Genomic DNA, 17,089 nt, shown 5'->3' on the forward strand with positions numbered 1-17,089 from the left:
GTATCGCTTTAATTTAAAAAAAAGACTGTGTCTCATTTTTGATTCCCTTTACATTTAATCTGACTAGTCATATTTTCTGGGAGGATGGAGAGGGAGAGAGCAGGATTTAACCCTGTTGCTCATCAATAAAGATCCTAGAAAAAAATGGAATGTGAGTTTTGATTGTGCCCTCCCAGTTTTCCGTCTCCCATTTGTAAAGGGGAAACAAACAAAAAACCCCTAGAAGATTGTGTAGCCTTAGGCTGCCTAAACTCAGATGTGCCCTTCTTCCTAGGATCTTGTTAAAGGCAGATTGTGATGTGGGGGACAGGGTTTGGGCTGGGGGCTGAGATTCTGCAGTTCTAAGAAGCTCCCAGTTGATCCTCCTTTAGTAGCAAGAATTTCTGACACTTTAGACCTACCTCTCTTCTGGCTGTGTGGATTACCTGGGGGAGTTTAAACAAAGTTTCTCAGGGCCACACCAGACCTATTGAATTAGATCTCTGTGGGGGTGAAACCAGCAGGTATTTAAAAAAAAAAGCAAGCTACTGAAGTGATTTGATAATAAATCTGCCAGCTTTGTTTATTGGGATAGGGGAGTAATGACAGCTTTGAAAACTTTACTGTTGGAATCAGATTGAGATGTTTAAAGATAAGCTTTCTGATATCCTAAGAGCTTCCACTTTGACCAAAACTACCTGAGCTATCTTAGCGGCCACCCATCTTGGAAGAGAACTCACTAGTTCTTTATGAGTGTGTCCAAACTAGCTTAAATCAGAGAGCGTGGAGAAAAAAATGAGTACTTAATGGTTAGCTTGCTGCCCTGCCTACCATTAGATAATGTCTGTCAAGGCCCCTGGAGTGCATCCAAGGAAGCCAGGGCCCAAATATGGAAAAGAGAAGTCATGATTATGAGGTAGGAGTTGCAGTTACCTTTGTGAATATTTAAAGTATTATTTCAGCTCTTTACTACGCTCCTGGTTTTGGGGTTTCATTTCTAGCGGTGTGCGGAGAGCCAGGACAGGCTAAAAAGAAGGGCTAGGGGATGTCTTTGTTGTGATGAAGCAATTTCCACCGTGGAGTTTTGCTGCTTTCACAGTATGATTTTTTTTTTTTTTTTTTTTTTTTGGATAACTGAGACACCCTAGCAAGTGTCTTCTTAACATTTTGTAAATCTTACTATTAATCTTTTCCCCTGACGTCAAGCAGGAAGATAAGACACCAGGTACAGAATTAGCTTTCACTCTCCTCAAGCCATTTTGTCTCTCTTTTAACTTGGAGTCTTTCTTCAAAACCAAGTGTTTCCCAGTGTTGTATTTGTGACTTTTCTTACCCCAGCTCCTTACCTTATCTAAGGATTAAAAAAATAAGGGGCTAGGCTCGGTGGCCTTGCCTGTAATTCCAGTGCTTTGGTAGGTCAAGGTGGGAGGATCACTTGAGGCTAGGGGTTTGAGACCAACGTGGCCAACACAGTGAGACCTTGTCTACAAAAAATTTAAAAGTTAGCCAGGGATGGTGGTATGTGCCTATAATCACCACTACTCGGGAAGCTGAGGTGGGGAAGAATTGCCTGGGCCCAGGAGTTGGAGACCAGCCTGGACAACATAGTGAGGCCCTATCTCTAAAATAAATGGAAACATCACAATCAGAAAAAAAAAATTGGGCATACTCTGTCTTCCTTTTCTGAAGTTTCTACAGTGAGAGATGTTGTGCGTTGTCACCATGAACTTCTGTGTCAGGGAGGGTTGGAGTGGAGAAGCAGAGCGCTAAGCATGATCTGGATAAGGGATTTTCTGCACGTTGTGGACGCTGCCAGTGCAAATTGCCTCCTGTGTCCTGTGCTGAGCCTGAAGTCGCTGGAGGCAGGTGGGTGTGGATGAGAGTGAGGACTCCTGGAACCTGCATCTGGCTCTCATGCTTCCAACCTCAATGACGCAAGTGCAATCAATGTGAGAGAAATTGGTGCCCTTCCTGAAAGAGAAAGATTAGCCCAGTCCAGTGGGCATCTGTTGAGTGTCTGTTATGTCTTGAGAGCTGTTCTGGACCCCTGGGGAGAGTGTGAGGGGAGAGACTGACCTGGAAACACACTTTTCCAACCCATTGTGGTGCATGCCTAGTACGCAAAGGGAGCACAAAGGGAGGGGAACCTACAAGCCTGGGGCAGGAGAGGAAGGAATTCGATCAGGTGAAGAGGTCGGGCCAGAGTGAGTGAGAAAGAGGGTGTAGTGTGAGTGTGAACAGAGGCCTACAGCTTGATAAGTACCTAGAAATAAGCCTTGCCAGAGTAAAATGGGAAGCAAGACCAGAAGGTGAGAGGAATGTTGCATGCCCTTGTAAGGAACATGGACTTTTGGGATAATTGGGAACCACTGAGGCAGGGTTCTAAATAGGGGTGTGCCACCATCAGATATGGATGAAAGAAAACTTCCTTCAACCTGTGACCTATCCTGAATGAGCACATGCTTCTAGGCAAGATTTTTATTTTTATTTTATTTTAATATTTTGGAGTGCAGTGGTGCAATCTTGGCTCACTGAAACCTCCGCTTCCTGGGTTCAAGTGATTCTCCTGCCTTAGCCTCCCAAGTAGCTGGTACTACAGACATGCGCCACCATGCCTGGCTAATTTTTGTATATATATATATATTTTTTTGGTAGAGACCAGGTTTCCTTGCGTTGGCCAGGCTGGTCTCGAACTCCTGGCCTCAAGTGATCTGCCCACCTGGGCCTCCCAAAGTGCTGGGATTACAGGTGTGAGCCACTGCACCGAGCCTCTAGGCATTTTTTTCCTCCCCTGAGGCTCTGTCACCCAGGCTGGAGTGCAGTGGCACGATCTCAGATCACTGCACACTGCAACTTCTGCCTCCCGGGTTCTGCCTCCTTGGTTCAAGTGATCCTTCTGCCTCAGTCTCCCGAGTAGCTGGGATTACAGGCACCCGCCACCATGCCTGGCTAATTTTTTTGTATTTTTAGTAGAGATGGGGTTTCACCATGTTGGCCGGGCTGGTTTCAAACTCCTGACCTCAAGGGATCTGCCCACCTTGGCCTCTCAAAGTGTTAGGATTTACAGGCATGAGCCACTGTGCCTGGCCCAGGCAAGGTTTTAAAAATAGCTTTGAGATCTAATTTACATGCCATGATATTGACCCACTGAGTGTCTCAGTCAATTGTTTTTAATATATTTACAGAGTTGTGTGACCATCACCACAATCTAATTGTTGAACATTTCCATCACCCCCAAAAGAAACCTGTGCCTATTTGCAGTCCCTCTCCATTTCCACGCCCAGCCCTAGGCAACCACTCATCTTTGTAATTTCTCCTTTTTCTTTAACATTAAGAAGAATGTTTTCTGCAAGTATATTATTTACTTTAAGAAATATCTTTCCCAGATTATAAACTCTTACCCTTGGCTACCTAGTTACTGCTCAGCCTATTCCTGTCAGCACACTTGAGATTGCATGGAACAGAAACCTGTCTGGGACTGCCTTAAACACAGGCATTTGCTATTTCACATAATTGGGAGGCTAGAGGTAGGGTGGACCCCAGGGGCAGCATGATCAGCTGCTCAGTGTGATATCAGAAACCCGTGTTCTCATTGTCTCTTCCCCCACTATGTGGTTCTGGCAGTAGCTTCACCCAAGGGCTGGCTTCCCTGTGGTCATCAGATGGTTGTAGAATGGGATCCATCAGTAGTGGGGCCCTTTGCTTCCTTCCTCACAGCCTGTATATAGGAGGAGTTATTTCTTGCAGTCTGTTTGGGTGAGCTTCATTCCCTCTGCCTACCCTGAAGCAATGATTGGCTTAGAATTAATTAGGCCGCTCTTCCTAGAGCTGGAAATGGGCTCCACGGGGAATGGATGGGCACCTATGACCAGGCCTGGGCTCTGCTGGGGAAGGAGAAAGGGAGCCAGCTCTACTGGGTAGGCAACCAGAAGTGCTCACTGAGGATTACTGACCAACCACATTGGATTGTTTGTTTCCTTTCACTTGGGGTCCTTTTTTTATGTTAAACACAAGCAAGGTGATCCTCTGATTTTGAACTTGTTATCTGGGGGAAGGTAGACCAATCCCAGTTCATCCTGGCTGAGTGACAGCGGATTTGATCAGTGCTCTCGACAGGCTTGAGATTAATAATACGTGTTTTTGAAGCTGACCCTAGCTTTACATCTCTGAAAACTATCAATTCAGATTTCACCAATTCAGGAGGTTCTCATAATTTGGTCAAGGAGTGCATTGAAGTTTACCTTTGAACAGTTTTTTTTTTTTTTTTTTTGAGACGGAGTCTCTCTCTGTCGCCAGGCTCACTGCAACTCCCACCTCCCAGGTTCAAGTGATTCTCTTGCCTCAGCCTCCTGAGTAGATGAGATTACAGGTGTGTGCCACCACGCCTAGCTAATTTTTGTATTTTTAGTAGAGACGGAGTTTCGCCATGTTGGCCAGGATGGTCTCGATCTTTTGACCTTGTGATTTGCCCGCCTTAGTCTCCCAAAATGCTGGGATTACAGGAGTGAGCCACCGCGCCAGGCCACCTTTGAACAGTTTTATAGTGAGGGTAATATTGTGATGGTGGTAACACTAACGTGGGAAATAAATGATTTGAGTAACATTCAAAAAACCAGTTTGCTTTAGGATAGAAATGTCTAAATATATAACTAGTAGTAAATATTAGAAAAGTATTCCTATCTAATATTAAGTTAGTCCCTTGTAATCTCTCATTGGGGGAAAAATAAAATCCTGCTCTATGTCAGTATTTGAATTACTATATGAACTTGAAATTAGCAAAAATGGATTTTCTTTCAAGTATAATTCATGCTTCACTGAGCCAAATAGATATTCTGCCAGTTATTTGGACTTTATTAAATTTTGCTTTATATGTAATAAAAAAACAAGGTAAGCCTCTGCTTTGCAAAGTCATTTATTTGATTAGGAGCTGTATTTTAGAGTGCATTTCAGGGTGAGGTTTGTCCACATATAAGTAATGAGCATTTGCTGGTGCAGCTCTTAATGGTGAGAACGGATGTTGAAGAAAGCAAACACCATATGCCCTTTGTTTCCCATGCATGTCCTCTTCTGGAGGCCTGGGTGGAGTGTTTCAGCTGTCTCAAATAATCTCCATTTTGCTGTTACTGCAGACTCTGCAGTTCTCCAGCTCTCTCCTCTCTGATGTTAATTATAACTTCTTCCTAATTAGGTGGCTCTTCCTCCTTCTCAGTCATACAGGTTCCATACTCTCAAATGCCAGAGATTGGATTACTTTTGAAAAATGAATTTCTCTTGATTTGTGACAGAAATAAGTGCAAAGAATTAAAAAAACCAGTGTGAGTGTGTAGTGGGAGGGGCAGGCGGGTTGGGTACGGGACAGGATGCTTAGAATAATTTTGCTGCCAAGTGAATCAGAGAGACTTGCAGTTCTCGGAGAGCACGGAACTTATTCCTGCCCAGAGTTCAGGCACAGCCATCCAGAAATTACCATTTCATACTTCACAGAATGGAGGTTTCAGCAGCTAAAGCCCCAAGTGCCGCAGACTTGTCTGAGATTGTAAGTAGGCCGTACATCTGTTTTGATTGTTACGATGTCTACATCTTTTGTAGCCTGTTGCCCAACTACTTTGTAGGCCAGGAGGGAGGCATGATGGGGAATTTGGTCTCAGGTCAGTCCTTCCGAGATGGTGACCAACACTGTTTTCCACTTGGCCCCAGGTCTCAGTTTTCTGGTTTGTAGCTGAAGGGTATTTCTTTCACTAAGCCCTTGTCTGTGACAGAAGTGGATTCCTTTGGCTGAGTTCTTTTGTAGTAGCATTTATAAAGATTTTGAATAGCTCTGTCATCTGGTTTGGTGACTCTTTCCCTCTCTGATCACTATTGACAGCCAGGTGAGTTTTCTCTAGGGGACACTGCACACAGACAGCTGCATTCAGCCAAACCCCCTGCAGGCATCCATTTCTGCAGTGAGGTACCCCTCTCAGGGGTTGGAAGCAGGTAACATTTCTAATGCAGCTGACAGATTTGGGAACCTGGGAGGAAGCCAGGTGTGGAATCTAGCTTTCCTGTAGTGTGAAGAAATAAAGGCGATAGAGGTTGAGAATGAAATGGGAGACAGGAGAGAAAGTCAGCTTGGGGTCTGTCATGAGCACTGTCTTGTTGCCAGATACCAATCGAGGTGTCGGGAGAGGTTCAGTTCCCCACTCAGCTAACTGTGCAGCCATGGGCTGCTAACCAAGATCTCTCCAAGTCTTACTTTTCTCATTTGAATATCTCCATCCTACCACTTCACAGGGTTACTGGATTGTTTGAAATAATGAGTGTGAAGGCACCCGGTGCTTGGTTGCTGTCCTTCTCCTTTTCTGTGGCACTCTATGCCATAAATGCAAGCAGTGTGCTGGGCTCTGTGAGATGCCACCAGTGTTGCTGTCCTGGCTTGTTTCAGGGCAGCTTTTGTGGCCACCAGGCTCTCATGGTCAGTGTCATAGGTTTGATCTAGGGGTTGGCCAGTTGGCCTTGCTTAAGTCTGTAGCCCCAGGTTGCCCTTTCAGTCACAGCTAGGTAACCTACCTCCCAAAACAAGGTCCTGGGGAAAGGGTATGAGTGAGTCATGCTTATGTCTCATAGATAACATTTAAGTTAAAGATGATGGGAACTGGGGACCCAAGTTAGGAGGGTATGTTACAGGTCCTCAGGGAGAGTGATAATTCAAAAGACGCTTTTCCCATCCAGCTTTGAGTTTCCAACTTATTAAAAACCTATATTCAGCCAAAGCAAGGGAGAAGGAAATGAAAAGGTAAACCTTGGCCAGGCACATGGCTTATGCCTATAATTCCAGCACTTTGGGAGGCTGAGGCAGGAGGATTGCTTGAGCCCAGGAGTTTGACACCAGCCTGGGAAACATGGTGAGACCCTGTCTCTACTAAAAATATGGCATGGTGATGCATGCCTTTAGTGTCAGCTACTCAGGAGGCTGAGGCTGGAGGATTGACTGAGCCCGGGAGGCTGCAGTGAGCCATGATTGCGCTACTGCACTCCAGCCTTGGTGACAGGAATGAGACACTGTGTAAAAAAAAAAAATTAAATAAACCAAGAAAACTGCTGAGCAGTCATCTGAATTCTGATTCAGAAGTACATGTAGGACACCATCATGGTATTTTTCCATTGCGTTGTTTCAGTTAATGTATTTATGAATTTAGGCAGCTACCATGTACGTCGGTCAAGCCCCAATTGCCCTTCCACTGTGTGTGTATGTGGGGGGTGTGTGTGTATGTGTGTGTGTTTAGGGCACTTTCTAGAGACTGCTCTGTTAATTAACTTACTATGTGCTTTATCTTTGCTATGAATTAATTGCTAATGATAGCGTTCCCTTGCCAGTCACAAGTTCTCCCACCCCTTTCCCCCATTGAATTCCTTATATTTCATCTCATCCATAGGCTCAAGTTGTTTGTCTTTGGCTGGCAAGACTCCTCAATAATCCTGTATCAGTGATCTCTGACACAGTGCTAAAACTTTTATCACTGACTACGGCGAGCCATTGTATAAATCATCAGGACAGTGTGTTTTGCGTATGATGATTTAAGAGCACCTCTTAACCAACATCAAAGTAATGTATCAGAGTGCCAACCTTCAGTATTTTTCTGTTGCTTTTCATGAAAATCCACTTTCTCTTCTGTGGCCTGCTGGGCTTCATATGGTCTGGCTTCAGCCTCATTAGGGTCATCTTCATACTTTGGCCACTGCCTTCCATCATACCAAGTTTTCACCTATCCCAGCACTGTCTCTGGGTCCAGGCACTTGCAGTTCTCACTGCTGGGAATGCCCCTTTTTTCCTCCTGGCTCCTTGCTTGGCTGACTCTCCTCTTTCAGGTACCACTCTGAGCAGCCTTCTAGGGCCATCTTGTCTCAAGGGCCAGCCTCCATCTTGAGTTTCCTTTCTCCATTCCCATCACATCACCACATTTATTTCCTTTGTAGTCCTTATATCACAGCCTGTAAATATTTTCTTAACTCATTGATTTACTTGGTATTTGATGTCTCTCCCACCAGAATTTCAGCTCCATGAGGGCAGGGGCCTTGTCTGTTTTATCCCTACCATATCCCAGCTCTTAGCTCAAATCTAGATGCATAGTAACTGCTCAACATATATTTGTTGAATTAGTAGTTGCTTTGGATAGTTAACATGGTGAATGACTTTAAAGTAGTTTGTGGCTGCGAGCTGATAGAGATAGTCTCATCTTTTATGTGGCTGGCCCCCTCCCCGTCTGCATTCATCACTGCTCTGGCACTTTGGGAGCATTTCAGACCTCAGGGCACTGTTTCCTTCTCTTGTCCAGCCCCTGACTGGTGTCTGGAATAACCCACTGTTTTAAGCATCATTTTTGTTCTCAAAATGAAAACCACCTGTCTTCAAAGTGATTTGCTTAAAATAAATGCTTTATTTCTTTACTGAGACCTTCTTCCCTTTCTGTCTTTCTCTACCTCCTGCCAAGAATAATGTGAAAAACCCTATTATCTTGGAAAGTGGTTTTCCCTCTGGTTAGAATCCAAAGCCAGATGACTTACCACCAAGTGTACTGGGGTAATAGCATTCCCCTGCCCTGCTGCTCTCAGATGTTAGTGAGGTCTCGACCTTGGCACTTCCCATCTTTGTATATTTTCTTGAAACTTCCTTCCTACAGGTAAAGAAGCTAGCCCAAGGCATCACCTAAATGGCAGTGGGGGGTAGGGACCATGTCTAAGTAGCACTCTGTGGCAGATTGTTTGCCAGCTCACTGACACCATATACCAATTCCAGGGAGTTGACAGTTTTTACCCCCATTTTAGAGATAGCAAAATGGAGGCTCACTGAGATTAGGTGACTTACTCCTAAGCACATAGGTTGCAACCAGCCAAGATCAGAAACCTGGCTTGTCTGATTCTCAGATTCATCTTTTATTTGTTGATGTACTCAGTGTCTCTCAGGGTTTTATCCACCAAGTCCTGCAGTTAAAAAAAATCTGGCAACTTGGTCCATGGTATACATCCATGTAACTGAAGTAAGTTTCCTGAAACAGTAGCTGCCTTCACTGTGTGTGATGCTCTCTTGTATTCTCCATTCCATTCAACAGATGCTTGTCAGGACCTTCTAAATTGGTGGCAATCCATTTGAAAACAGTTTGAGAAACATAAGTATAGGTGAGGTGTAAACTGTGCTTAGTTTATATAGAGGTTTACATGGTGTAAGCTATTAAAAAGAATTTTTATTGGCAATGTAATATACATACATAAAATGCACATGAGGGTACGGCTGTTGAATTTTCACAAACTGAACACGTCTGTGTAACCAGCACCACATCAAAACACGCGCCATTGATTTAAGCTTCTTTCAATCAAGGCAGAGATATGGAATACAACAGAAACTGATGGCTCCTCAGTTTGTTGTGAATTACTCATATACAGCTTACTCCATAGGCAGGCTCTTTTTGGAAGTCCATAGCTTGCTTTCCAGTGATGGGTCCTGGCTGGTGTTTGTTTGAGATCTAACAACTGCCGAAGGAGTGGAATGTGGCCTCTGTAATGGCCTCAGAAATTAACACAAAAGGAGGGCTGACTGAGAATGTGCCTGGTAAAATGTGAACATGGAGGAGGAGGAGGAGGAAAGGGCAAGGCCCTGCAGCTGAGTACAGAAACATTAAGAGTGTGAGAATTTGTGGTCATAGTAATTGAGACCAATTTTACTGAAATGGAGGGCGATGAAAGGAGGAAGGAAAAGGAATTTGTGATTATAGCACCAAGCCTCTAAAGGTTAGTGAATATCCCTATAAGATAAGAAATATTTACCTATCATGGTGAGTGTTGACTTTTAGAGAAAATTGTTTTAGTATACTGAACTAATTCTTGGCAAAAGATGTAGATGCATCTCCATGCAAAGGCAAGCTAGAGCAACTTTGCTTTCATAAAGTATGGGTTCTGTAAAGCTGTCTTGGTGGACGTGCTTTATGTAATTCATTGTAATGGGTTGTGCGTAGAAATGAAAGGAAGCGAATATCGTATCATGCCTTGAAGCATTGAGTGCTAAGTTACAAAGGGCATTAATTAATAATACTTTATGGGATTCATTTATAGCTCACTTTTAGTCAAACTGAAATAGGTTTCCTGAATTAGGGACTTTAGGATAATAATAAATCCTTTTGTCTTTGTTGATCAGATAAGCTCTTATTCACTGACTTTCTGTTACTTTCTTGGCACCCAGAGTCATGCCTGGGTACTAAGGACTTGCTGAATGAATGGAAGGATTAGGGACAAAAAAATCATAGCTAGCATTTAATGAGTGTGTACTGTGTGCTTTGTCTCTTTTATCTGATTTAGTCATCACTACAAGCCTGTGAGGCAGGCACTGTTATCATTTTATTTATTTATTTATTTATTGAGACAGGATCTCACTCTGTCGCCCAGGCTGGAGTGCAGTGGTGCAATCACAGCTCACTGCAGCCTTGACCTCCTGGGCTCAGGTGATCCTCCCACCTCTCAGCCTCCTGAGTAGCTGGGACTATAGGTGCACATCACCAATCCTGGCTGGTTTTTTTTTTTTTTTTTTTTTTTTTTCTCCTATAGAGACAGGGCTTCACCTTTGTTGCCTGGGCTGGTCTCGAACTCCTGGGCTCAGGGATCTCTGCCTTCCTGATCCTCCCAAAGTGTTGGGATTATAGGTGTGAACCACCATGCCCAGCCTTACCCCTTTTTTTAGAGCAACCTTATATCCTCTGCTTGCCTGGGGACAGTTCTGTTGTATGCCTGTTGTCCTCACATTAACATTAACATCACCTCCTTTCATTCTCAGATGTCCTGGTCAGATGATAAATTATTTCGCCCTAAAATGTTCTGGTTTGGATAGACAGATAAGGACACTGAGACACACAGAAGCCACATCACTTTCCATGGTCACCAAGCTAGTAAGATGTAAAGGTGGGATTTTTTCCTTGGAGTCTGATTCCAGGTCGTGTTGTCTGATCACTAAGTTCTGGGGCTTCACAGTTTAAGCCAAGGAAGAGATAGTATAGAAAAACCACTCTTTATGTTTTTCAGTTCCAGTATTTAGTAAAAATCACTGCCAAGTTAGCATCTGAAGTATGTTAATGTAGCTCAGGGCAGTGGGAATGTGCTAGGTAAAGACTCATTGAAACCCTAAGTGTGTGTTCATTAGTAAACCTGGACAATTAGTACCCTACGATGATAATAGCATTTATGTGTGCATGGTGCTTTATAGTTTACAAAACTTTTTCTCTCACATTATTGTGTTGAAGCTTCTTGTGCACTCAGAGGTGGGAGGTGGATGGACTGTGGTAGGATTCCCAGTTTACAGAGGAGAATGGGGTAATCAGCAGGGTGGTACAGTTGCTTGCCTGAGGCTTCACTGCTAGAAAAAGGCAGATCCAGGATTCAGCCGAGGTATTCTGCCTCAGCGATCAGTGCACACACATTCACTCTGTCTCTCTCTCTCTCTCTCTCTCTCTCTCTCTCTCTATATATATATATATATATATATATATATATTTTTTTTTTTTTTTTTTTTTTCTCCTTGAGACAGTGTTTTGCTCTGTCACCCAGGCTGGACTGCAGTGGCGTGATCACAACTCACTGTAGCCTTGACTTCCCAGGCTCAAACAATCCTCCCACCTCAGCCTCCCAAATAGCTGGAATTACAGGGATGCAACCACCATGCCTGGCTAGTTAAAAAAAATTTTTTTTAAGAGCTGGGGTCCCACTATATTACCCAGGCTGGTCTGGAATTCCTAGGCTAAAATAATTCTCCTGCCTCAGCCTCCCAAGGTGCTGGGATTACAGTGATGAGCCATGTGTGCCTGGCCCAGATGTTCTTATACAGTCATTTGAGGGTGCTGTTTATGAAGGGTTAAGGAGTCACTTGAAGACTCATTAACCTAACCCAGAGTTTCTCAGCCTTGGCACTGTTGACATTTTGAGCCAATTAAGCCTGTTGTGGGGGCTGTCCTGTGTGTTGTAGGATGTTTAAGAGCATCCCTGGGCTCTATTCAATAGCACAGTTCCCTCATCCCCCTGCCAGATCCCTCCAAGTTGTGACAACATGGAAAAGTGTCTCCAGACATTACCAAATGTCCCTTGCGGGGGCACAGTTGCCTCTGGTTAGGAACCACTGGCCTAACATAATGGCCACATTTAAAAAAGGGAAAGATGACCTTGAAAGTGTTAAACCTGTTTTCTTCCCCTTTCTCTAGTTTCTAAAGCATCAGAAAAACTGTTGAAAGACCAGCAAAGGGGCAAAAGAGAGAGAGAGAGAACAAGCAATATGTTTCATGTTGAATTATCTTCCATGGAAGAGCATTGTGTCTGCCAAAGGATAAGATAGCCAACATTTTTTAAGTTAAAAATCACACAGTTAAAAATGTTTTTATAGAAAAGTTAGAATAGAGATCATTCAAAATACACACATACAGAATCTCCTGTAATCCTACTGCTGAGATAACCATGGTTCATATTTTGGTCTATTGCCTTCTAACTTTTTCCAGCATGCATATACAAGTATATATTAAAAATAATTTTTGGTCAGGCACGGTGGCTTACACCTGTAATCCTAGCACTTTGGGAGGCTGAGGCAGGTGGATTATTTGAGGTTAGGAGTTTGAGACCACCTTGGCCAACATGATAAGACCCCATCTCTACTAAAAATACAAAAATTAGCTGGGCATGGTGGTAGTCACCTGTAATCCCAGCTACTCAGGAGGCTGAAGTAGGAGAATCTCTTGAACCTGGGAGGCGGAGGTTGCACTGAGGCGAGATCACGCCATTGCACTCCAGCCTGGGCAACAGAGTAAGACTCCGTCTCAAATAATTATTATAATATAATAATTATTATTTTCCAAATAGAGCCATGCCAAAATGCTGTTATAATCAGCATTTTGTTAAATGTACCACAAATATCTTTCCACATCTATGATATAGAGTTACTAAGTTTTGTAGTATTTTGTTTTGTGGCTAGCATATAATTTATTCACTTAGTCTCCTGTTGTATACATTTGGTTTGTTTGTTTCTAATTTTGTTTTTGCTGTTAACGTGCAAAACTATGGTGAGTATCCATGTGTATACTTATGTCCTTCCCAGCTTGTTTTTTTTCCTTCTAAAAGTTATGATCATTGTAATTTTTAGTATCCATTGAGCAAGATACAGAATTTGTAATGTTCTGGATTGTATTTTAATTATGTCACATACCTTCACCCCTCAAAATTATGGAATGTATTGATTAAAAATGTGTTTATGTGGTAGGCGTGCAGAATGGGGTGTGGAAAGTTCTTTGGTTTTCTGATTGAATGATGACTAATAAGAAACCATTTGGTTTTCGTGCCTTGTTCATGAAGCTCACTCTTAACTGTGTCAGGCTACTTCCTGAGTAGGAATCATCCTGGTGAAGGTTGCTTAACCGTCCTTTAAGGTTTTATTCACTACTGAAAGAAATTCAAGGCTATATGCTCATTAATTCTCATTGCTCATGGATTTTTCTTCTATGTGTTTTTAATTATAAGCTCATAGAAAAGACATTTGGATGGTAGAGAAGAGCATAAAGTTCCCTGTTTTACTCCCCTCCCCCTTGGTTTTTTTTTCATTCTCTAGGATTTTTTTATGCTTATACAAATATTAAAATACAAAATTAAACCCCACAAACTCGGCAACAATGTGCAATATATGAGCCAAGTAGCTTTTTTCCACTTATTGCATCTTTCTATATCAGCGCCTTCTTCTATTTAATTGGTAGCCTATTTGGGGGTTGTTTTCAGCTTCTCCTGCAACTGGTCACCTTCTATTATGGGTCTATCCATAGGATACATGCTTAGCAGTGGAGTTGTTGGGTTAAGAGTTTATGTCCTTATGGTTTTGATGGATTTTGCTAAATTGCCCTTCTACCAACAGTATATAGCTTGACTTGTTTCCATCAGTCATTTTTTTTTCCTGCCTGGCCTAAATTATTGATGAATAAATTGGGAACACAAAGGTAGAACCTCATTTATTGAAAGGGGCATAGTTGATTAGGAGACCATGTCTTCCCTAATGACCATTGTAAGGATTGGTTTTCAGCCTTGAGAACACTCAGGGGAATGTGTATTTACTGGTTTTCTCCTGGGCTTGGCCTGAAACTGGCTTTTACTTTTTTCAACCATGGAGTAAGAAGTATGAATGTAAAGTTGGGAGACAATACTCAGATAGACAACTTTCTGGGAATATTTGATGACATGCTTCAATTAAAATTGAGGTGATTAGAAATGGACCCTCATTACTAAAGAGATTGTGACATGTAAAATATCGGCGAGTCTCTGAAATAGAAACATAGGTCATTTGGCATTTGGTACAATGTATCAAATTGAATATAATATAATAAATGTGATGTGTTATAATCATGTTACAATCATTACTACTCCCTTATGTCTTCCATAAAGTCTTTTCTGATGTTTCTTCATTCCCCATCTTCTCCCACTCCATGATGACATTTTTCACAGTGTCCTTAAAAAAATAGAGTTGGTACTACATTTTGGGCTTTTAATTGTTTTATTATCTTGGATCAGATATGTATCCCTAATCAAATTTTAACCAACACTTGGTTTCTAGTCCTCGTCACTTTGGCTGGGTGTTTGGAATGTAAGTATTTTGATTGGTTGCCCACTCTAGAATTCTTCTGATTTTATGGGGTCCCTGTGCTTGGTAAAGGAGGGCTCTCCTGAACATCTCCGCCTTGTAGGTCCCCAAAATGGTGCTCATAAATGACTCTATCATCTCAGTCTTCAGAGTGCTGCTTTCCTGCCTACGGAAGGGCACAGCAGGGTGCTATCTTTTATAAGCAGCAGAGGATGGCAGACATTTGAAGATGATTCCGTGAACCCTGATGGGTACAGCAGCTCTCAGAGCCTGGGTAACCATGTGAAGGGCTCATGTTTTCTGAAAAGTCAGGGCTTTCTGATGGGCATTTTTTAGGGTACTCTTGGCCAGGATTTTTTTTGAGTTGGCCTGAAGTGTTCTGGAAGGTGGAAGCTAAAATCCATGTAGGTTTGGCCTCAGGCTGGGCCACTTAGAGGGGGTGGGGTGACTTTCCTCTCCCATTTCCTTGTGCCCCGAGGCCTGACACTCTGCCTCAGGGACTCTTTCTGGCCTTTCCCAGGGGATGACCTTAAGAGAGTCTTAAATAGGGAACAAACCAAAAAGCTGTTATTTATTTTTCTTATTGTTCAAGTAATATATTTTATTTTATAGCAAATGAAGAGGACTTTTTGGGGGTAGGCAGTGTGATCCAAGGAAAATGGCCTCTGGGGTTAAATAGTTCTGGGTTGTAATGTGGGCTGTGTGGCCTTTTCCCTAAGGGACTGTTATGGGCTGAATTTGTCCCCAACCCCTCCTCTACCTCAGAATGTGACTGTATTTGGAGATAGATCCTTTAAAGAGGTGATTAAGTTAAAATGAGGCCATTAGGGTAGGCCCTAATCCAATCTGACTGGTGTCCTCATAAGAAGAGGAGATTAGGGCACACAGAGAGATAGCAGAGGCGTGGACATACAGAGGAAAGACCATGTGAGGACACAGCATGCAGATGGCCATCTGCAAGCCAAGGAGAGCGGCCCCAGGAGAAACCCAGTGTACCTTGATTCCAGCCTCCAGAGCTGTGAGGTAATGCATTTCTATTATTTAAGCCCTGCCTCCCCCAGTCTGTGGTATTCTGTTATGGCAGCCCAAGCTGACTAAGATGGGGGCTTTTACCAAGTCACGTGCCCTGATTTTGCTTTCCTAAAGAGGGACCACAGCACCCTGAGTTGACATGAAGAGTGGACACAGTGCCTGGCTTCTAGGAGGTACTCAGAAATGGCAGTGGTGGTGGTCACCATAATCATTTAATAATATGATAACAGAAATCACCTCCCCCCCGCTCACCCAAGTTTTCGCTCTCCTTTCCTTTTTCATCTTTCCTTTTTCTTTATCCTCTTTCCTCTTTTCCCTTTCCTTTTCCCCTTTCCCCTTTCCTTCCACTTTCCCCTTTCCTTTTTCCCCTTTCCTCTTTCCTTTTTCCCCTTTCCTCTTTCCTTTTCTCCTTTCCCCTTTCCTTTTTCCACTTTCCCCTTTCCTTTTTCCTCTTTCCCTTTTTCCCTTCCTCTCCTTTCCTTCTCTTTCCTTCTCTCCTTCTCCTTTCTTCTCTCTCTCTTCCTCTCTTTCTCCCTCTCCTTCTCCCTCTCTTTGTCTCTTTATCTCTTTCTCTCTCTTTTTATATTTTTTCGAGACAGAGTCTTCCTCTGTCACCCAGGTTAGAGTGCAGTGGGGCAATCTCAGCTCACTGCAACCTCCACCTCCCGATTCAAGCAATTCTCCTGCCTCAGCCTCCCGAGTAGCTGGGATTACAGGCCATGTGCCACCACGCCTAGCTAATTTTTGTATTTTTAGTAGAGATGGGTTTTCACCATGTTGGTCAGGCTGGTCTCAAACTCCTGACCGTGTAATCTGCCCACCTCAGCCTCCCAAAGTGCTGGGATTACAGGCATGAGCGACCATGCCTGGCCTCTTTTTTTTTTTTTTTTTTTAACTTTCCTTTTAAGTTGTTTCAAAGAGGGTTTTGCAAAGAAGTCGTGTGATCAGAGATCGGTTCTTTATAGGTTGAGCAGACAGTTAAGTATTTCCTTTTGAGTAAACTTTTCATCTGTTAACATATTAGAGGTCCAGGTAAAATTGTATTTAGGACAAGGATTCTGTTGCCAAAATAGATTGAAAGTGACTTTCAGTGTGGTGTGAGTATTTACTGTACCTAACACCCATTGTATTGGTTTGTTTGTGTTGCTATGACAAAGTACCATATATTGTGAGTGGCTTAACCAATGGAAATTTGTTTTCTGGCAGTTCTGGAGGCTGGAATGCAGAGATCAAGGTGTGGGAAGGGTTGGTTGCTTCTAAGGGCCCTGAAGGAGAATCTGTTCCATGCTTCTCCCCTTGCTTCTGGTGGTTTGCTGGAGATCTTTGGGTTGTAGATACATCACCCCAGTCTCGGTCTGCATCTTCACATGGCATTCTCCCTGTGTGCATATCTCTGTGTCCAAGTTCTTCATTTTGGTTTTTGTTTTGTTTTTTTTTGAGATAGGATCTTGCTCT

The 17,089-nt window shown here is 43.0% G+C and overlaps 1 protein-coding gene across 13 annotated transcripts in view; it reads left to right on the forward strand.

Moving 5' to 3' along the window:
- Positions 1-17,089, forward strand: part of SH3KBP1 (SH3 domain containing kinase binding protein 1) — a 384,957-nt gene that overhangs the window by 82,835 nt on the left and 285,033 nt on the right. For 2 of the 13 annotated variants that reach the window (XM_064364470.1, XM_064364475.1), the window contains exon 1: positions 5,366-5,515. The exons of 10 other annotated variants lie outside the window; for them this stretch is intronic. In XM_064364470.1, the coding sequence (XP_064220540.1) occupies positions 5,465-5,515 (51 nt within the window). In that variant the 5' untranslated portion in view covers positions 5,366-5,464. Of the gene's footprint in view, positions 1-5,365; positions 5,516-9,727; positions 9,745-17,089 lie in introns of those variants that run through there. One more of the 13 variants, XM_064364473.1, reaches the window with a different exon arrangement.

Source organism: Aotus nancymaae, unplaced genomic scaffold (genome assembly GCF_030222135.1).
Source record: "Aotus nancymaae isolate 86718 unplaced genomic scaffold, 86718_ANA_hifiasm-v0.15.2.pri h1tg000058l, whole genome shotgun sequence".
NCBI lineage: Eukaryota > Metazoa > Chordata > Mammalia > Primates > Aotidae > Aotus > Aotus nancymaae.